Source organism: Myodes glareolus, chromosome 5 (genome assembly GCF_982192425.1).
Source record: "Myodes glareolus chromosome 5, mMyoGla1.1, whole genome shotgun sequence".
NCBI lineage: Eukaryota > Metazoa > Chordata > Mammalia > Rodentia > Cricetidae > Myodes > Myodes glareolus.
This window is the reverse complement of record NC_142030.1, coordinates 24,588,820-24,611,514: the sequence shown is the minus strand read 5'-3', so window position 1 is coordinate 24,611,514 and position 22,695 is coordinate 24,588,820. Positions and strand designations below refer to the sequence as shown.

General features: G+C 45.2%; 1 protein-coding gene across 4 annotated transcripts in view; it reads right to left on the bottom strand.

Moving 5' to 3' along the window:
* The window catches only part of C5H1orf226 (chromosome 5 C1orf226 homolog), a 297,311-nt gene that overhangs the window by 74,619 nt on the left and 199,997 nt on the right, over positions 1–22,695 (bottom strand). For 3 of the 4 annotated variants that reach the window (XM_085687715.2, XM_087906163.1, XM_048452753.3), the window contains exons 3-4: positions 17,359–17,451; positions 3,933–4,006 (exon numbers count right to left, since the gene is read on the bottom strand). In XM_085687715.2, coding sequence (XP_085543841.2) covers positions 3,933–4,006; positions 17,359–17,451 — 167 coding nt within the window. The remainder of the gene's footprint in view (positions 1–3,932; positions 4,007–17,358; positions 17,452–22,695) is intronic. The other variant, XM_085687716.2, reaches the window with a different exon arrangement.

Sequence of the window (22,695 nt, the reverse complement as noted above, 5' to 3'; positions counted from 1 at the left end):
TGTATGTCCTGTATCCGGCTCTCCTTCACAGCTGTCAGCTCTTCTGAATAGCAGTGGGCCCAGGTCTGACACCAGAAATTTTACTGCATTGCCAGGAAGAGCCAGCAGCCTCGCATGGACCCTGCACTTGGCCCCTCTGCAGGTAAAATTCAGCAGACTCTAACTCAGGCTCCCAGCTGCTCCCGGATGCTCTGACTCAGAACCCACAGCAGGCAAGGTGGGTGAAGGCTTTTGCTCTGACCCTTTCTGGACCTTCTATTTGCAGCTACCACCCAACTGTGCAAGTCTACATTCCATAGCAAAGTCCTTACCACATATTCCCATAGTCATCCTGAAGCTCACACTGCGCCGTGATTCTCAAAAGTTCAAAACCCAAACAGGCTCAAATGAATTGCAGTTAACAGTGATATGTAGATATAGTATCTTCATTTCTGTATTTAGGCTAAGAAAACCATAACACTAAAGAACACAGAAAATAGGATTCAAAGCAATTACTTTAAATATTCCTAAAAGTCTAGAAACTACCACAAGCTAAGACCTGTCATAGTTAGTTACATAAACAAATGATAACATGATGCAATTTTTAAGAACCATTAAATTCCACATTGTGGAAGTAAATATAGCATCTAGAATAGTCCATCAAATCCTAACACTTTAAAAAAAATCTGTGTGTGTGTGTGTGTGTGTGTGTGTGTGTCTGAGAGAAAGGGAGGGAGAGAGGGAAGGAGGGAGGGAGAGAGAGGAAGAGACAGAATGCGTGCATGTGTTCTGAAGCAAAGAAATACTCATTTAAAAATTCACTGATGTTCCCCTCTTTAGGGTATATTTTTCTTTTTAAAAATGAATAGATGGGAAAAATATACTACACAAATTAAAGGAAATCTCAGAAATAGAAGAGAGTTGGAGGGTCATTACTATGCAATTTCAAGAATCAATATAATTAGATGAACAGAATAGAAACTGACCATAAAGAAATGGCTCACTGATTTCTAATACAGATGCAACGACAGTTGAGTGGAATAAGGATAACCTTCAACAAATGGGGTCAAGATAACTGGCTATCCATGGGTGGTAGACAGCAGTGGACAGAGGACAGTGGATGGAGTAGAGGAGGAGGTCGACTTAGTCCACCCCTCACATGGAACCAAAATGAACCATTTGCATGATCATAAAACCTAAAACTGCCAAGCGGTGGTGGCTGATGCCTTTAATCCCAGCACTCGGGAGGTAGAGGCAGGCGGATCTCTGTGAGTTCGAGGTCAGCCTGGTCTACAGGAGCTAGATCTGGGACTGGCTCCATAGCTACTGAGAAACCCTGTCTCAAAAAACATAAATAAATAAATAAATAAATAAATAAATAAGACCTAAAACTATCATGCCCCAGATGAAAACAGAAAGTCTCTGAGTCAGGGAAAGATTTTATGATAAATTTTACTTCCATCAAAATTTGAAACTTAATAGACATAGTAGTGCCTGCCTATAACCCCAGTACTTGGCAGTCCAAGGCAGGAGGATTGCAAGTGTGAGGGCAGCCTGACCTCCATAATGAGACCCTGTCAAATAAGTAAATTAAATTAAGTTAAAAAAACATACTTAGAAAAAAAATATATTTATAAGATAGGGCTTCTCCATGTAGTTCTAGCTGTCTTGGAACCCACTTTGTAGACTAGGCTTTCTTTGGACTCAAAGTTCCACCCATCATATGCATGAAAAGAATTCTATTCAGAATCTCTCAAAATTCAGTAGTTGAGTGGGGGTCAGCAGAATATGGAGCAGGATGAGGAAGGATGAGAGAGGGCACAAGGTGACTCTGGGGAGTGACAACATTGTCTACTATCTTGGCTAAAGTGACAGTTTCACAAATGTACATACACATCGAAATTTGTCAAGTTATTTGTTTTAAAGATATTCTCATTTTTAAAGAAATGTCAATAAAAGTATTTAAAAGCAAACAGTTTGTTTAGAGTATATGAAATGGGAAAGTCCTTCCAACCAAGAATAGGCAAAATTAAAATTCACGAACAAGCCAGGCATGGTTGTGCATACCTGCAATCTAAGTACTTAGGAAGCAGAAGCACATGGACCTCTGTGAGTTCATTTACAGCCTGATCTATATAGTGAGTTTTGGGACAGTCAGAGCTACACAAAGACATTGTCTCAAGAAAAAAAAATCATGAACAGTATCTGCAAAAGGTCACTTTGTTTTATGTACATGGTGCAAAAACAAAAACAAACAAACCCTCTATCTGGGGGCTGAAAAGATGACTCAATATTGAAAGTACTTGCTGCTTTTCCAGAGAAAACAGGACCAAACTTTACAGCATCTATATCAGACAGTGAGTGTTACTCTAGCTTCAGGTGATGTGCTGCCCTCTTCTGGCCTCTACAGCCACCCACACTCATGTGGCCTGCACACACAGATACCACACATTCACATAAAAGGTTCTTCCTTTTACAAAATGCACAGTGTAGTGGTTTGTCTATTTATAGTCTCTAGGCCAATACAATCTGTTTCTTAAAGCCTTTCCTCATCAATCAACTAGAAAGTAATTGTTCCCTCTTGTGAATTACCATAACTTATGCTAATTTTCATACCGTAATTTAACGCATTTATCTAACCACCTATTGCACACTTACTAAGTGCCTCACATGGACCGGGCACAGGCTTGACACACCATATACAAAGGTTAACAGAGAATAATTCCTCCTTTAAAGAGCCTTACAGCCTAGTGATGAATTATTTATTCAATTAGCTAACAAGTAAACAAACAAGTTGCAATAACACACTAAAAACAACTCTTTCAAGAGCCCTTACCCACTCTGTCACCAAATGCATGGCAATAATCTGAGAGTTAGCAAAGGCCAAGGTCTAAGTCTAGGTCTCCAGACTCTCCTAGAGGTGACTCCTTTCCCAGTGGAGAGAACAGCAAGAAGGGAGGAGTTAGATCTGCAGAATCTGGGATGGAAGAATGATGCCCACAAGTCAGGGTCATGCCTTGGTTCCAGGGACAGCTCTGGGGTTTGTGTTATTGCTACTGATTTTCTCATCCTTAGAGAAAACATATGGGTGGCAGCCATTGGACTTTTATGGGGTCGTACCAATCTAATTGTGAAAGCAACTTCTGAGGGTGTGTCAGTTCAAGTTGCTACAATAGCACACCATAAACCAGATTGTAATGAACATTGTACTTTTCACAGTCCCAGAGGTTGGAGAGTCTAAGATCAAGGGACTTGCAGGCTCAGTATCTGATGAAGGTCTATTTGCTGGTCCAGAGATGGTACCCAAGAGCCTGCCTGTGTAGTATAGGAGCAAACTAACAACTCTCTGAGACCTCTCTTATCAGATCACCAATCCCAAACATCTCCCCTCATGACCTAATTACTTCCATACACCACCCATCCACATGCTGGCAGCTCGAGGGGTAAGTTATCCACAGATAAATTTGGAGGATCATAAGCATCCGGGCTACACATTGTCCTGGGGGTGTCCTTGGGACATTTTGCTTTTTCACCTGACCAAAACCTCTTTTCTATGTTCAAATTCTAAGGAGGAAGAAAAGTGGAAGAGACAGCACTGGGGAATTGGAAGTATGGGAGATGTGCTAACTCAGTTATCTCTCTTCCCATGATCAATATCTATGCAATTATGGAATTTCAAGTAGCACAAAACCCACAAATTGAAAAGGTCTCCAATTACAAGGCGGCCATTTGAATTAAACAGCAACGAGAGAGCCCTCAAACCTCCCTCAGGGCAATTCATCACCAGAAAAACTTTTAACCTTACAGATAGTTCCACCTGCAGGTCTCAGAGGGGAAAGGCATTAGTACTTTATTTAAACTGGTCTGCACCCACCGGCAAAAGAGATGGCTCCAGGAGACAGCAAGGGTCCCTGGGGCTCTGCATCCTCCTGAGCACTGGGCTGGGCTCTTACCTGTAGATAGGGTCCTGCATCACCAGCATCTTGCTCTCATCCCATGTCCACTCCTTTTTCTGCAATAAAAGAAGCTGTAAATGAATAAGTTAGGCTTGTCCTCAGGACAGAACCAGGGCACACATTGTGCTGCTAATGCATATGCAAACACACGCATTTGCTCCTGACTTTTTCCCTCTAAGAGGCTCAGAGTTGATTGCTTCAAAAGGACAAGTGGAAAATGTCATGTGTCTGGTCTGATCAGTTTCCTCCAGGCGCTTTAGGAAAGCGTCTCTCCAGGCACAGAGGATGGGAAGGAGCCAAGAAGACCTCATGGGAGCACAGGCGGACTCTAAATTTCTTTATAGAAAGTAAGGTGGCGGTGAGGAGGCTTTATTTTAATCAATCCAGAGGAGTGGAAAAGGGGGAATAAAGCAGAGAAGGGGGCAAAGATAAACCTTCAGAATATGTGGAGGATGTTTTCCAACCCAAGGCTCCGCTGGGAGGGGATAGGGACTGAACCCGGGGGTCAGGTAAGTTGACTAGTGCACTTGCAGTTCCTCATAAAAGGATATTCATGCTGGCTGCGCCCAACTTGCTGTGACCGCAGAAGAGACTGAGGATAAGAGTGGGGATAAGAAAACTCAAACTGAAGCGCCCAAAGAAGTAAGCAGCACCCCAATGTGAGGAGGGAAAGCTCCTGAGATCAGCCACCTTCCCTCAGGCCTGACTCCCAGTGCAGGGACACAGAGAAGCCTGCACCACCTTTTCTGGTCTTTGTCACAGATACATCATGCTGTCAAGGGAAACTGGGGGAGATTGCATTAGTCTGTGCACAAAAAGAAAAGACTCAAGAGAGCAGGGAAACACTGTGTTAGTGAATGAGGTCTTTTAGCGAGGTGGGGCTTTAAATAGAAGCCACAGGATGGCTAGCCACTCTCAAAACATGGAGGTTTGAAAGCTCCCCAAGAGATTACAGGAGACCATGATCAGGCCCAGAGAGTAACACACACACACACACACACACACACACACACACACACACACACACTTGTTTTCTTTAAATACTTTGTTTGAGAATTTCATAGATACATGCAATGTGTTTTGATCCTTCTTTCCACTTCCTTCCCTGTCTCACCACCTTTCCTTCCCAACATCATAAGCTCTTCTATTTCTATCCACTGAGTCCATTTAATGTAGCCTAGTTGTGCACAGGTACAGGACCATCTATGGGAGCATGAAACTGACTCTCTTTCCTAGATGCCACCAATGGCCAACAGCTCCTCAGCCGAGGATGGAACTTCACCAGTCCCTACTCCATCCCTGTTGAGAATTTGGCTGGTGTGATCTTGTACAAGCAGTTCCAGCCCTTGACAATGTAACATCAATGCAAAACTAGAGGTAGATTTAGACTGGTTCACAAGTACTCAATATTAATCAATTTAAACAATTTTACAGCCCACAAAACTTCAGTTATACCTAACTTGTAACTATTGTTTAGAGAGTCTTTTTCATAATGACTATTCATTACCCTCTAATGTTCTAAATGGCCTATTTAGAATAGCACAGAATGGCGAGACTAATTAATTTTCTAAGAACCCCTTCAGAAATGGAAACATAGCAGGTTCAGAACTTCTTTACTAAATAGTTCCAGGGTTTGCAAACCGCCCTTACTGGACACATTGTCCAAACTTTCTGCTATCATAGGTGACAAGTTTTGTACATACGACACCTGCTCCTGCAACCCTGATTCTCTGAAGCCCTTTGACTCTGACTCACCTGTGGTCTGGCCAGCATGGGAGGAAAGCACAGCCCTGGCTGTATTTTGGTAAGGACATGACCCTGAACCCATTGGCTTCACCCCTTCATTAGCTGTCTCATCACCCCACGGGCATCCACTGGAGCCATTTTCCAGCTGATGAGCAGAAATATTTTCAAGGTTTAAAGTCCAAATAGCTGAATGGCTATTTCCAACCTTCAAAAGTTTACTATAAGCACTATTTAAATAACAATATAAAATACATGAGGTGTAATTTGATTTGGGGGTGGATTTTTTTATATAACATGAACATTAAATTAAGACACTCCTGTAGTCATGATCTATTCTGCCTGACCGTTCAACTCCATCAGCAATATTTATAAAGCATCAACTATTTGCTTCTGAGCCCTTCTGGTGAGCTCATTTCAACTGTCATTTCTTTTGTTTCTAAGATTTCTATTTAATTCTCATTAATACTAATTTCTTATGTATCTACTTTGTACTTTTTTATTTGTTCAAAGACAGGAGCCAGACCTGGTGACACTTCAACAAACTGAGGCAGGAGGATTACTGACCCCGGGAGTTAGAGATCAACCTGGGCAACGTACTAAGGCATGATCTCCAAATGAAAATAAAAGCAAGAGGATCTGTGACTGCTCCAAGGGCATTTTTATGACTACCCCCTAAAAGTTTTTGTCAGGTAACTTTATGAGATCTGGCAGCCTGGGGAAGACACGTCCTACCTTTTTGTCTTCCTCTCAGAGTGAGATTTTACTCTCACCTTCCCATCTTCAGAATGGTACTCTAACTGTATAGGAGGCCACTGAGATTTATAGTCTTCAGGTCTGGTTAGCTTCATTGTATGATGTGCTGTATTTGCAAGATTTTTATAATAAACTTTATTTTCTGGTGGGACAGGGTGCCTGACTCTAGCCCAGCCGTGGAGCAAGTCAGTTTTCTACTTAGCCAGGCTGGCCTCACTGGGGGTTTAGAGAACAACTTTATTTTCTAAGCATTGCCTGGGAGAGCAGTTATGCTCAACAGTGTTCTACCTGGCCAAGGTGATCTTTTCCTTCTCCTTTGGCTAGAGAGCAGGCTACATGCGCTCCCATAGATTATCTGGGTTACCAGCTTCTTCAACTCTGAGTCTGGAAAAGACGAGGCATAAAGGAACTTCGGCCCACAATCTTTTAATTCCTGGTATCCAGGGTCCAAGCCCCAGTAATGGCAGATGGTTTCTGTGACCCGCATATATTTCTACTCAAAGTGACTGTGATGCTGAGACCGAACCAGGAGCTAGATTACGTTTCTGGCCTGTCCAGTCTGTTCCTCCAATTCAAAGTTAACCCTGGGAGGACTCATCTTTGCAACACTAAAGAACGCAACTAACCTCTCCATTAAAAGGAAAGAGTAGAGAGGCAAAACGATGCCAAGCAGTTATTTCCCTTTTTTGGCATTCCTGGACAGGAGGATGGCAAGGCCAGACTCCAGGCATCTTGTATGAGTTTCACGGGAATCAACCAATACTGGCAGAGTCTACTGAAGCCAGAAATTAATTTTAGGAGCAATTCCTACATCCACAGAGCACATCCTTAGAAGGAAGGAAAACTCTCAGCAATACATTCACCCAATTATTTTCCTTTTCTGAAAAATCCTGTTAAAACTTTCTCCTCTTCATTAAAAACCTTGCAGAAAGCCTTGGGTGAATCCAATAATTGTATGAAGAGAGCAAGAAATGAACACAGTAACTCAAAAGGTTTAGGGGAAGGGTAGCCTCTCCAAGGTTTTGATTTCCCAAGAATCTAAGGCAAACAGGAATTTTGTTTTTTCTTTAAATCCAGACTTTTCCATGTGCCAATGATACTCCAAAAGTATCAGGATGGAAAGGTCTGCAGCCCTCAATATTGTCGTACAGCTGGTGCTCTTCCTGCCCACCTCATCCACATAGCTCACCAGAATAAGGTGTGGTTCCTGGTTTACAACCTCATCAGGACAAGAACCCAGTCTTCCTGGTTCTTAGAACAATGTTGACCCCACTGCTGGGGATAATTTATACACCATGCAATGCTGGGAATAGCTCCACCCAGGGGAAGCTCCACGCATCTCCGCAGTGCATTAACTGAAGACCATGGTGGGCTTTTGTTTCTGCAGCACAGCAGACGGAACCCAGAGACTCCCGCAGCACCTTACCACTGAGCTATGTAAACCCCAGCTTAACTGAAGAACTGTTAGATTCTCCTTAGTCTGAAATTATTTCTCATCTCCTCTGTTTTGCAAGCATTTTAAAGACAAATATACAACAACACAAACAAACCACTTCCTTCTCTTTTCCAAATGGAAATACTTTTTCATGAAAAAATAGCAAAATAATAATAATAATGAGAGAATGAAAATAGGAAGGAAGACTAATAACTGATCTTTACAAGATCATAAACTAAGGTTAGCTTCAAACTTAGACTAGAAGGTATAACTGAACAGTTATTATAGCCAAACTGGTTCAACCATCTTCAGCAAGCCCTCATAACTCCAAGCTGTATCCAAAGACAGCCTCCCCCCTTTTCCCCCCTCCCTTCCCTTTCTCCTTACATAAATGCTTGAAAATAGGCCTTCAATTCTTGGTAGCTGTGAGGACATTTTTAGTTTTGCTACTCTCCACCCTGGCTCAGCTGTAGTCTCCGAGACAGGCAGGAAATGAAGACGTTCCCAGTCTGGAGTGGAGTGGAAGGATAGAGCAGGGGTCCAGGCCTCTAAACCTCCAGCGGGACTCCTCTGGGTGTCCTCTGGGGACAGGGTGTCCTTCACAGCATGGGAGGAGCAGCAGGGCTACCTTCAGTCTCCTTCCACCCCAGACATGTCTCACACGGACCCTCTGGGAGTGTAAGCATTAACTGTAGAAAGGGGTGGCGGACCAATTAGCACAGTCTCCAGCAAGAAGACACTCACCTCCCACCAGCTCTGCAAATATAATATAATGGAATGGAGGCAGGCCACAAGTGTGGAGCTGGTTCCTGGCGAAACACACAAATACCTAGCCTCCTGCCACACCTTGTTCTGCAGCCCTAGGTGTATGTCTCCTACCTCTGATTCCTTGTCCCCTGCTTACCCCCAGGGCCCTGCGGAGCCTTTTATGGGAGCTGTGAGCCCAAGTTTATTAGCCTCACCATCTCTCTAAACATGATGCTCCACTTTCTTTTATAAGTTCTTTATTATAGAGTCTTTTTAATGCTTAATTTATTTGTTTCATTATTTTGAGACAGGGTCTTATTAATGTAGCCAAGGCTGGCCTGGAACTCACTATGTAGACCATGCTGGCCTTTAAACTCATAGTGATCTGCCCTGCCTTCTTAGTGGTAGGATCAAAGGCGAGCACCACTGTTACCTGACTTCCACAGTAGTTTAAAAAGTCGTTTAGAAGGTGTGGGCACAAGAGCATACTGAAATAAGATCCAGAGAGAGTGTTGCTAACCTAGTGCCTGACTGTTGTATCTTGCAGGCCATCATTACAATCAAGCAGGGATCACGCAAGGCTTGGCTGCTCCTAGCCCAGTGCTGAGGAGGAAAAGCAGTCCTCCCAGGAATAGTAGGGAGTCTCTGAGGGATGGCCTGCCAGTCCTGAGGTTGCCGGCAGTCCCAGTGGCTCTAACCAAGCGGCCCCACAGTCTGGCAGTCATCAGCCTTTCCCGGATGCTGCCCCCTTTTGCCCTTTAGGCCTTTGCCTGGTGCCTGTGTCTTCTCAGACTGGCAGGGCAGGGCAGGAAGGACAAAGAGAGGGAGGGAACTCAACCTTTACCTCTTTCAGTTTTTATTCTCAGATGTCTCCTAGTTCTTACGGAAGAAAAACCCATTGGGCCCGTTTTGCTTGTTAAAAAGCTTTTTAGATTTATTTATTTTTCATGTATGAGTGTTTTTGCCTACAGGTATGTATGGATCTATGTGTACCATATGCACACCTAGTGACTGCGGAAGTCAGAAGAGGGCATCAGATCTCCTGGAAATGGAGCTACCCATGGTTGTGAGCCACCTAGTGGTTGGGAACGGAACTTGAGTCCTCTGTAAGAGCAACAAGTGCTCTTAACTGCTGAGCCATCTCTCCAATCACCCCCCCCCCACACACACACACTGGTTTTTGTTTTGTTTTGAGACAATATCTCTTGTAGCCAGGGCTAGCCTTGAACTTATACAGGTCTAAGGATGACCTTAAACTTCTAATCCTCTGTCCCCTGTCTCCAAAATATTCAGATGACAGGTCTGTAGGCCTACAGCTGGTGTGTATGGTGCCCCATGCACGCTAGGTAAATACGCTACTGAGGGAGTTGCACCTCCAGCCCCCACTGATCTACTTAAGCAGGGAATTTCTGCAGAACATTTCCATTTCCATATTAAAATTGGCCTCCTGCTTTAAAGATGAACACAGAGGCTGTGGGAGCAAATGAGTTCCCGCTAAGGCTCTTTCCTCCTGTTGTAAACAGCCGGCCTTATCTGCTTCTAAACCCTATGCTCTTTGTTAAGGTGATGAAATACAAATCTTTTCCTCTCCACTGCCAGGGAGGGCTCCACTTCCAACTGAGAGAGTGGGGGTGAAGGACCTGCGTGCGCTTCTCTGAGTCTGATAATGGGTTAGGCACATCCCGGATCCAGAACCTTCATTCCTTTATGCACTGAGCCCTCTCATAAGAACCCAGAGGTAGAAAAGGAATGTGTACTGAAATTTATTTGCTGACCTATTGGAGACCAGAGGCAGCACAGTCTAGCCTGCAGTTTGGCATTATTCACTCACCAGACAGCAATGGCAGCTTATTTTAAAATGAATACAAAAGGCCTAGCAAGGCTCTATAAACCAAAGGCTGTATAAACTCAGCTTGACACATTCCTCTGCTTTCAGGTGAACAGTTACTAGCCGGAAAATAAAGCTGTCTTCTATGCACAGGATTATCAATGGCTCCAGGATAGCACATTTCAAAACCGAAGGACTAATGAACCCCACACAGTGTGTGTGATTTCTAATGTGATTATTTGAAAACTACTAGGAAATAAAGTCCTATACAATCCGATAGGAAGACAACAGGACCGGGTTTGGGATGTGAATTCACAATCTCGCGCTGTCACTATCTGGTGACCTCGCTCTCATCCGCTCCTCCTCCATGGCCACAGCTACACTTGGGGCGGTGGTAAGAAACCAGATCATTTCTGAAGTCCTTCTAAACTCCAGTTCTGTAATTCTGTAATTCTGTAATTCTCCTTTCCTTACCCAGCGAGCTCAGAAAGAATGCTTTGTTTCCATAGTAACACTATCACTTGGACAATACGATAATTTCCTTGTGAGGTGATGGTCTTGGTAATAGGAGTTAAATATTGGATTTTGCTGGGGATGCAGGTTAGTGGTAGAATGCTTGCCTGGCGTGTGTAAGGTCCCGAGTTCAAGCCTCAGGGCTGGAACAATAATAAGCAAGGGATGGGGGTGGGGCAGAGTATGAGAATGGTTTTCACATCATGGGATACGGGAGGATGCAGAGAATCTGAGTGCACCGCAGACCACTCACTAGAAAGCGTAGGTGCTCAGTGTCGGCGCGCGCTATTATTAGCAGGCGCGCCCATCATCATCTTAGTGTGTAATTACTGCTGTCCCTCGCTCTCTCTTGCCACCTTCCAAAGCAGATGAGATAACAAGTTAGAGAAGACATGCTCCCTTCCCACGAGAGGCTCACACGCAGGTGGGGAAAGAGATAAATTAATTACTCTAATGTGGGATTGGGGTCCCTGGGTTCACCCTCCGGCACTCCAAAATACAAGATACATTTAGTGCTGTTTTCCAAGAGCTGCAATGGCCTTATATGTAAATGCCATCAGAAGTAGTCAGCTTGGGGCTGGCAAGAGAGTTCAGCAGTAAAAGCATTTGTCACCAAGCCACACACACACACACACACACACACACACACACACACACACACATACACACACACACGTAATAAAAATGATTTTAAGAAACAGCTTTGGGCTGAGACAGTGGCCAAAGTCAAATATGCTATGGAGGCATAAGGAACTGAATTTGGATTCCTCATCAGATAACAGACAGACAGACGACAGAAAGGCAGATAACAGACTCAAACACACACAAATGTAATAATTTTTTTAAAAATGAAATAGTTATGTTAAGGATGTAGAGATGGTTCACTCCGGACAGTGCCTGCTACACATAAGCATTAAGAACCTGAATTTGGATGCCCAGCACCCATATAAAAGGCACTGAAAGCACCTGCCTATAACATTAGTACTGGTGGGGCCAAGGCAGGGGATCAGCCTAGCAGAACCTGTGAGTTCTAGGATTGGGAAGAAACCACACATACCTCAAAAATAGAGTGGAGAATGATAGAAGATACTCACCTCTGCCCTCCACACATGTGCATGTACCTGTGAAACATAAACATACAACTCTCACTCCCCCTCCCCCGTGTGTGTGTCCCAACTGTATGTGAGTCTCTTGTGTGAAGAAAGCATGTCTTCTCTAACATGTTATTTCATCTGCTTTGGAAGGTGGAAATAGAGAAAATCAGAACAAAGTCAAAAACCAAACACTGCCCCCCCTCCCCGCCACACACACACACCTAGTTCCTCTATGCTTCCAGTCTATAGTTCCCAGAACATGGTGGGTCCAGAGTAAGTATTTGTTCATTAGAATGTTGAAGCCTTTCTAATCTGTCACCTTAGTCTAATAAAGTCAGTGGTTTACAGAAGAAATCTGAAAACATGAAACCGAGCTGTTTAATAGAAAAATTCCTTGAATGAAGCGGAAGGTTAATCTTAGTCAGGATTCTACTCCCCAGCAAATGGAGCCATAGTGTGGTTCTAGGATTCTAATAAATGAGCATGATTAGCTACACAGAAAAGACAACTACTTGGGCCTCCTTGAACATTGAAAATGATGTTCTGATTGGAAGACATCAAAGCAAAGCCAATTATCTTAGCAACTGAGCTTCTGAAACTAATTCAACTTAAGATTCATTATCTTAAGTTGGCACCAGTTCAGGAAGAGTGCATTCATAAATGCTTGTTAGCAAACCAAAAAGATGGTTTTTACACAGCAATGGAGTGACCATCTCACATCTGGCTATTGCCCTTGCCCTCACTAGGGGAAAATGCATGAAGGTTTGTACCATCTGAACAAATCCTACTACTAAACACCGATCCTTCTTTGATAGGTGTGTGTGTGTGTGTGTGTGTGTGTGTGTGTGTGTGTGTGACATGCTTGCACATGTCAGTCCCAGGCGAGCCATTCCTCAGGAGTCATCCACCTTAGTTTTTGAGACAAGGTCTCTCCCTGGCCTGGAGCTCAACGAGGAGGCTACATTGGCTGCTGGCAAGTCCCAGAGATGCACCTCTCTCCAGCTCCCCTTTGCTGAATTACAACATGCTCAGCTTTATATGTGGTGAGGTGTGTATATGTGGCATGTATGCATGCATGTTTTGCATGTGCATGGGTGAATATGCTTTCTATTTACATACCTGCACATGTAAAAGCACGAAGTTAACCTCTGCAGCTGTCCTCCGGCTATTGAGGCAGGGTCTTTCAATGAAACTATAGCTCCCTGATTCTAGCTTGTCTATTAGCCAGGACCCCTGGTTCCATGTCCCAAGGGTTAGGGTTGCAAAAAACTCACATGCCTGTCTGGACTTTACCCAGTGCTAGGGATCTTGAACTTCTATCTTTAATTACAGCAAGTTCTTTGCCTACTGAGCCATCTCCCAAGGCCCTCTGCTCAGTTTCTTTGCACTGGTTCTGGGGACTGAACTCGGGAATCTCCCCACTCCCTCCCTGCTCAGTCCCTTAAACTGACAGTGACAGAAAAGGAAAATGATGCGATGACCAAAAGCAACAGTTAAAAGACTTCACTGCTGATTTCTTCTGGATTTAATGATGCGACTGCATACAATAACATCCATTCACATGGCTAGCCCACAGCCACAGGCAACGGAAACATTCTAGAAATGTCAGGCCATCTAAGAAAATGTTGAGCTAAGATAGTCCTGGCCTTATAAAGCTCATAGGCAGCAGGGGTCCCTTTAAAACATGTCTCTTCCGGTGGGAAGAACTCCATCACTGATCAGTCATGGACAGTTTGAAGACAACGAGGCCACCTGATGGCTGTTCTGGGAGGTGTGTGACCACAGTGTATCCTTGGAAGACTGAAACTGGCTTCGGAGGTCTGCTTTCTCTGTAGCCAAGTAGGTTGTCAGGGGCTTCTGACATACATGTGACCTGGATCTACATACAAGCATTAAAAAGCATGGCTCCACGGCTTGTGCTGAGATTTGAACTGAAAAACTTACAAAGATCCTCGTCAAGGCATCTCTTCACTTCATAGTTAAAAGCTCAAAATGAATTGCCCGGAACATATGCCAGGAAGGGTGGAGCCAGGAAGCGTGGAGCCAGGACTAGAACCCAGGTCTTCTTGCCTCTGCCAAGGGCTCCTTTCACTGTGTCACCCCGACCCAGTGAAAACCAACATGCTTCTTGCAGGAGGGAGGACCAGTCAACATCTCACAAGCAAGTTACTGAGTACGAGGCAGGAACACCAGGGTGAATATAAGCTGTGCTGCTCTGCCCATGGTTAGGGGGCAAGAGGGCCAGGCCTTAACCATGGTGGCCTTAACTCCTGGCACTTGACTGCTCCACTTCCTTGTAGAAAACTGAACAGTTACTCTGTGGCATGTCAAGCCCTTCTCAACCCTATGCGAGGGAGAAAGAGACTGAGTGTGTCTGAGTTTGGTGGCAGCTCTCTCAGCTACCACGACAGTCGTGTGGGAAGCGGACGACAAAAAGGCTGATTGCTGCTAATGCACATTCATCTGCCAGAGGCGGTAGAATATGCACACAGTGATTAAAGGCATTATCCACAGCACAGCTCGGGCCCTGAAATGGACACCGGGCGTGGGTGGAGAAAATAAGACAGGAGGCTCCTCTTTCCCATGTTTCCCAAGCTGGCATGGGAAGAATCAGATCTAGGACTAACCTGCTACACTGCCTCCTTGCTGGGGCAGAAGGGCAAATGCTACCGATTACCAAGCATGCAGTTTCAGAGTGAGTCACGAGTCCCCAGGACTCCCTCAGAGACATGCTGCCCGAGCTTAGCTTTCATGTACTTCGGGAAAGAGGGGGTGGCTTCTCTCCCAGGTAACACCCCAGCATTCCACTGCCCTTGTCGGTGTGTGATCTAGCCTGTCTCCCAAGACATGATGGTGATGGCACCACACGTGGTACCCGATACAAGGGGGAGCCCTGAGTGAGTTGGGAAATAAGACTATCCTGTAAGGACAAGACCTGAAGCGACTCCATAGTGGATGGTAGCAGAGCTATACTCAGCTACCTAAAGAGGACATAATAGTTCCCAGGGGTCTAGCGAGAAGTAATATGCACAAGGGGGGTGGGGCGGAGATTTGAGGAGTGTTAGCCAGAGATGAACAGAAGTCAGACCGTCATGCAGGGAAGCTTTGTCCAGGACTGTCAAATAGACTCGAGAAACTGTACCCCCAACAAGGTCAATATGAACATCCAGTGGACCCAACACTCCTAATGGAGAATAGGCAGAGCTGGCCTGCCTCTGTGTCCACCCAGCAGCCCTATACTAAATTGCCTTCTCATGTGTTTTGCCTCAGATGGGTAGGAAATGTGTGCTTATGAGGATAATCTCTGGTCCAGGAGACAATTCTACTTCAGAGTGGATTAAGAAACTGTTAGCCCAGTTTATACGTCTTCTGCCTTGAGCTGGTCATGTGACTTAGCATCCCAGGGATCATAGCTTCATAACTGTAAGTATGGATAATATTTCAGGCCAGAGGAAAAAGTTTATTATGCATTTTTTTCTCCTTTTTAATTTTTTGATAATTTTTTTACATGCATACAATGTATTGTGATTATATTTGCAGACATATTTATATATATGTCTGCTCTTGTTTCCTTCCCATTCCTGCTGACCACTCCTCCCTAACTAGTCTTCCTCTTGCTGACCACCATCCTCTCTAACTAGTCTCCCTGCTGCTGATCCCTCCTCCCTAACTAGTCTCCTCCTGCTGATTCCCTCCTCCTCTCTTACTACTCTTCCTTCCTGCTGACCCCCTCTTCTTCCCTAACTAGTCTCCCTGCTGCTGACCCCTCCTCCCTAACTAGTCTCCCTGCTGCTGACCCCTCCTCCCTAACTAGTCTTCCTCCTACAGTCACGTCCTGTTGCTTCTTTGTGTAGATCATGTGCAGGCAGCTGCAGCTGCAGTGTGCTCATGGTTCCCATACCTCCAGCATATCCAGAGGGCAGATTTCGGAGCACTCTTCCCCATCTTGGTCTCCTATCATCTTCCCGCCCCTCTACAATGCTCCCCGGATTTTGAAGTTTGAAAGACTAGTAACTCAGCCCCTGGCAAGGGGCGGGGCAAATCCGTGAAGAAATCACCAGCCAATGACATGGCCACAGTGACTGGTGAAGGGCTGTGTAACAACAGGTGTGAAAACATTCTGTCACCTGGAAAAGCTCACAAATGGTTTTACCCGTGGAGGGTGCTGAGTCACCAGTTCCCCTCATGTGAAGACCTGAGGAAAGCAATCTAACACACATGATAGAAACCAGTATCCCTGAACCAGGAATGTGCGTTGGACTGGTTCTGCCAACTCTGAAAAGGTCTTCCGCAAGTTATAAGGTCTTTCCTCACTTATAATTTCAATCCCAGAGACTTAAGAGGCATCTACGTGCTTCATCATCTCTCTTAGTCAAGAACTTCCCAGAAGAAGACACTTTAGGTCTCCCCCATGGCCATGTGCAGTGTGCAGACCTGTGCGAGTAGGGAGAAGGCACTACCCACGGGCAGCAGCAGATGTGAAAGGAGGCCACAAGTCACACAGAGTGGGGGCTGCTGGACACTTGGGGTGGGGTTGAGCGTTTCAGGTGGCTGCCTCCTCTCTTGTGCTCCCCCGGCCCCTGAAGCTTGTTACTAATTTCAGGTTGACAATCTCTATCTCAAACATTTAACACTGGCAAGTTTCACATTTCAGAGAACTGGGGGAGGGGATGCTATTCAGAGAATGTTAGCATAGACTTGACCAGTCTGGAAATCTGAATTTGAAACGGCCCAGCATCAGAAACTTTTGCAGTACTGTTATGATGCCCCAGCAATTTCAAATCTTGAAACATTTTGGACTTGAGTTGAGCAATGCTCCGTGTGTGTCACTTAGTGTGGAAGCATTTCCCATTATGGGACTCAGATAAACCAGGTGTGAGAATATACCTGTCATCTCAGTGCTCGGGAGGCCAAGGCAGGAGGAATGCAAATTCAAGTTCAGTCTAGGTTACATAAGGAGACTCTGTCTACACACACATGCACACACACACACACACACACACACACGCATGCACAAATGCACACATGCGCACACGCACGTGCACACACACACATCTCAAGGGCAAAGATATTCAAATGGAGGAGAGACTTTGAACATGAGGTTGCTGGGAAATGACCCACAGGCTATGAGTTACTGAGACTCATTCTGAGCAATAGTCCCACTGGGTCAGGGGCCTCTGCCTCACTATGCTCCAGCTGTGGCTTAGCAACATTACTGCTGGTCAAAGCAGAGGCCACTGGATAATGTTCTAGAAAGAAACGATGGCCTACGCCTAGCTTGCCAGTTTCCAGTCCAGAGTCACTCACCTTTTTCTTCTTCTTCAGAATCACTTTCACACCATCCACGGAGACCATGATACTCACTTTCTTCTTCTTGATGTTCTTGGCTTTAAACTCATACTGCAAAGAGAACAGAGAAAGGGATTCCGATTAGACCAGCCATTCTGCAGTGCCACAGCTGGCCACCAGCCTGGCAGCAAGGGCCTGTGTGCAGTATGTAACAAGCACCTCTGGGGATGATCAAGCATGTGGACAACTCCCGAGAAGACTCTGGGGGAAGGAACCTCCAGGTTAGAACAGGGACCTGAGCAGACATCAGTTCCCCCTTGGCCATCACCTAGGACCATGTCAGCAGGCCTAAACATCCTCAGATGGACCTAAGTCATTACATGAGATACAAATACAGTCTGCCTTGAAAGTCTCCCCTCTCCTTCTCTCAATAATTCACCCTGCCGTTTAATGACTCACTGTCAGGCATGTACTCCTTGTGTCTAAGCAAATGCTACTGGCACACCATTCCACTCCAGGGAAGAGTAAGGACTGGAACCAGCCTTCACACCAGGCTTTTTGCATAAGAAATAAATGTGAATTCTAATTTATTCTCCATGAGTTTCACCTCCAAAGTCCTTTATCTGTGGGTCAGTCTCCAAACCTACTCACAGTTTAATCCATCTGAACATTGGCAGGCTGGAAGATAGTGGGGTGGGGGAGGAACTAAACCAATGATACTCAAACAGTTTGTATTGGAAGATAGCGGGGGCAGGGAGGAGCTAGACCAATGATACTCATACGGCTTGCGTTGCCTCACACCTCCATGTTTTCAGCTCGTATCTGAAGTCCTGAACAGGACATTGCGTCAGTCTGCCTTGCTGCAGAGCACCCGCTCAGCCTACGTCCCAAGTCTTTCCATGAAATTTCCCCAATCACAGCCACTTTTTATGCCTGTACAGATGTTTATTGCCGACGGTCCAATTCATCATTTTCCTCAATGAACTTCATTCTGAGCACTCCTCACATTTAGCAAAACCATTTTCAAGAGGCTTGATGAGCCATGCCTGTAGTTCTAGCGTTCGAGAGGCTGGTGAGGGAGGGTTGGCATGAGTTTGTGGCCAGCGTGGTTTACATAGTGAGCTCCAGGCTCACCTGGGCTACATAATGAGACCTTGTCTCAAAAATACAAAACAACAAGAAAACATAATAGCACTTTCATTTGGTCTCTATTTTAGTATCACCACACTTAAAAAAAATATCTGGAAAGCTCTCAAACATGTATGATACAGACTAAAATAATCTGTTGGTTCAGACACAGAGTCAAGACCTCCAGCTACGCCACCGTCCAGTCCTGGCAAAAGGCACCCAGGTCCTCACTTGGCTCCTGAAACTTGATTATTTTGACAGTGAGTATACTGCTAGGAATCACAGAAATCCATCCCAATAGAAGGAAGAAAACACATTGATAACCTTACCAGAGGCCATAGCCCGACTTCCCTAGCCATGCCTTTCAAGAAGCAACCCTCAAGAGATGCCAAGCTGGTGATGTAGTTCAGCTGGAAGAGTGCTTGCCTGCCGTGTGGAAGGTATGGTGGTACACACCTGTAATTCCAGCACTTGGGAAGTGGAAGCAGGGGGAGCAGAGGCAAGGGTCATCCTGGGCTAGTTAGCAAGCTGAAGTTAGACTGGGTTTGATGTGTAAAGGCACTTGCCAAGCAAGGCTGCTGATGTGATCCCATCCTTGGAACCCACATAAAAGTGGGAGGAGAGGACTGATTCCGTGAAGTTGTCCTCTGAGCTCTGTATACATGTAAATACACAAATAATAAACAGAAGTAAACAAGCAAGCAAATAGTTCCCTATTGTCCATAGTCTGTCCATTACACCAAGATTTTTTTTTATTCTAAGTCATTTTATTTTATAAGAATTTGAGGATCTAATTAGTTCAAGAGCCATATCATACATGTAAAAGTACATTTAAAATATGGACTGTTTGCTCATTTATTCAGTCCAGTAATAGACAGACAATAGAGTAGGAATTGTGGCATAAAAAAACAAAACCAAAACAAACGAGGCACCCTTTTTTAGCGCCTAGATCATTCTCCCTGAATACAGGAGGAAAAGAGAGAGAAAGGAGGGAGATGGTAGCAAAAGACACTAAAGATTTCACAAGGAGTCACCCTTGTCATTACTGGCCAACACCATTAAGTAGCTTTTCAGTGTAGAGACCCTATATTTGGGGAAGAAGCCAAGTATCGTCAATAATAAAAATAAATTACATCCATTTTTGAGTTGGGTTGAAGCCGAACTAAAATATAAAGCAAATATTTGGGATTCCATTTTTTTCTTCAGAAATCTGATTCACCTATGCAAATAATCTGACATTTCAAAAATGTATTTTCAGTAACATTTGAACCACCAAGAATTTGCTAATCCTCCTGTTCTGCTTACAATGCTCGTACCTCTTGGCTACCTACTTCCTAGAGACAAGGACACAGCCTTACTAACGGAGGTCGTCTATCCTTCTTTCTATTATCAGCACACGCTATTGATCACAGCTGAATAATCTCTCGGTGTCAATACCATATATCTCTCAGTCTGATGGCCACACACACCCCCACCCCCAGCCTCAATCACAGTACCCTGCCATGGGGGCCTGGAAGAAGGGCAAATCCAGGTAACAACTACAAAGAAGACAGTGAAAGTCTGCCTCGACCAGAATCCAAAGCTAATGAAGAATAAAAGGAAAGAGGAGGGTAGTGTGTATGAAAAGGTGGGGGATGGGAGTCTGGCTTGGGACGGGAACTCATAGTGCCCTCTAGCTGTGCAGCACCCACATCTGCACCCATGGTGGACAGAACCGGAACTGCTTAGCGGCACCTGGGGAACGACTCCAGCTCAGTTTGTCCCTGGACTGCAGCGTTCCGTTCAGCTGCAGTCTAGATGAACTAAAATGACCTTGGGTGAGAAACCAGTCGTGCCAATCTGCAAGACAGCTGACTTTGGACTTATGCCGACCAGGAGAGGGGAACCAGCCCTAGTTCCTGACCACACCTTCCTTTACCTCCGCTTACTCGAACTTGAACAAACACACCTTCCAGCGGCACCCCTTTCCGAAGAGGCCTTGAAAGTGTGGGCTGCTCCTGCAGCCACACACATGCTCAAGAGGCACGCCAACAGACTCTGGCAGAAGTTATGGGCACAAGAGTCTAGAAAGAGCCAGTGAAGGGCAAAACGTGCCCCACACAGGCCAGTCTCAACTACTTGTCTGTCTTTGGTTTCTTCAAGGATGCTACTTTCACATTTTCTTACATATTTCCCTTTCCCCCCCTTTGTAGCAACAAAATTAAAGCAGATACATCAGTACCTGCTTCTGCTAGGTACTGTGCCGTCTCTTCTACCCTCAATTTTACTGTATTTGGGAGTGTATGGAAGGGTGTGGGTGCTCGTATGTATGCACGTGGAGACCATCAGTCAACCTCAGGTACCATCCCTCAGGAAAGAACCGCCTTATTTTTGAGATAATGCCTCCCAGGTAGCTAGACTGGACTGGCTGGCCAGAGAACCGCAGGGATCTGCCTTGCTCCGTGTACCAAGTACTGCTTTTACAAGCACCTACCACCATACTTTTTTTTTTTTTTGGCTCAAACTCTGGTCCTTAAATTTTCAAGGCCATGCACTTTACTGATTGAGCATCTCTCCATCCACAGCCCCAATTTTAGATAATTAATTGCCTGCTAAGCCAAACACAGGTGCCTCCTATTTCAAGACGAATCTTGTAATTGACTACATCTCTTTCCTATTTGGTCCACTTCTCTGCTGGATTCACTCTGGGATCAAATATCATGATTCATCCCAGCTAGTTCCTTGTGATTCTGAATCTTACCTGTATTTTTACAGTTCGTGTAAAATGGGGTATGGGCGGTGCACGCCTCTAATCTCAGCACTTGGGAGGTGGTGCAGGCCGATTTCTATGAGTTTTAAGTCATCCTGGTCTACATTAAGAGTTGCAGGCCAGCCAGGGTTACATAATGAAACCCTAACTCAAAGACAAACAAAACAAAACAAAACAGAACAATAATAAAAGAAAACAAGGCAAAATGCTCCACAAAATCTGGGGTCACTGAGATGACTCAGTGGGTAGGATACTTGCCACCAAGCCTGGTGACATGGGTTCAATTCCCAGAACCTACATGGTGGAAGGAGAGACTAGACTACTTCAAATTATCCTCTGACCTTTTCACGAGCTCTGTGTCATACACACACACACACACACACAACAACAACAACAACAAAAACAAAAATCACAAAATAGAACTAAACTTTCTTACAACTGGAACTAAACTTTCTTACAACTGGAAGCACTTCCTGCCTCTATCCCATGCACACGCTCCCACACGCAGGGTTCTTATAGGTCTGTGGGTGCAATGATTACCAAAAAAGTGAGACCCAATTTTCTCCCAGAACTCAGTGACCTTGTCAAAACAGGTGCCTCTTCTAACAGCTGGCAGAATGCTCTGGAGTGCTTCAAGTTGAAAAGGAACGAGAGAGGCAGGACGCAGGCCTCTAGGTCCCATCACACGCAACTGCCAGCACTGCCTGCACGCTGCCTGCAAAGGCTCCGAGCTCCGTCACACTCTGCATTGGTCCACCTGCCTCCTGACGTCCTGACCACTTTCCACCTGCAGAACTGGAATGGAGCTGCAACTCTTCTGGGAACTCCGGACATAAAAGGAAAATGGTGAAATATATTTGCCATTAAGCCATTTCTTTTCAGGGTAATTACCCTCCATTCAGACAACCATGCTTTCATGCTCATTATGGGGAGAATGAAGGGAAGGGGCTCCCAGAAACAAGTCCTGCTTTTTCCTGGCTGCTGCTGCTCTGAGGTGGAGTGCTGTTGGGTAAGCGGGCTCGGGAGGAAGCATCTGTGTCCCTCGGGACAAGAATCTTATCTGCTCAGGAGTTGCCAGGGGCTGAAGAACAAATAGAATTGCTGGTGCCACCACTGTGGATCAGGCCAGCAGCAGAGTGTATGCCAACAGGCCTGGCCCTCCATCCACTGTGGCCAGACTCCTTTGATACATTCACTTTGCTGGCCACGTTAAACCCGAGAACCCAACATTTGAGGGAACAAAACAATACAAAGTCCTGGAACGTCAACCCCTTGGAATGTCAAAGGGAAACTATGTGAGGTTCATAGAGAGCCTTGGGATCTTGTACTGGGACGAAGGCCATGGAACTCGGTGTTCTGTGCCAGTCAGGGAGGCCCAGGAAAGGGGAGGTTGGCTAGGGGATGTCAAAGGTGTCAGGAGGACACACTTGAGAAGCGACATGAACAATAGGATTGGCTAGAAGCCAAAGTTGCATCCA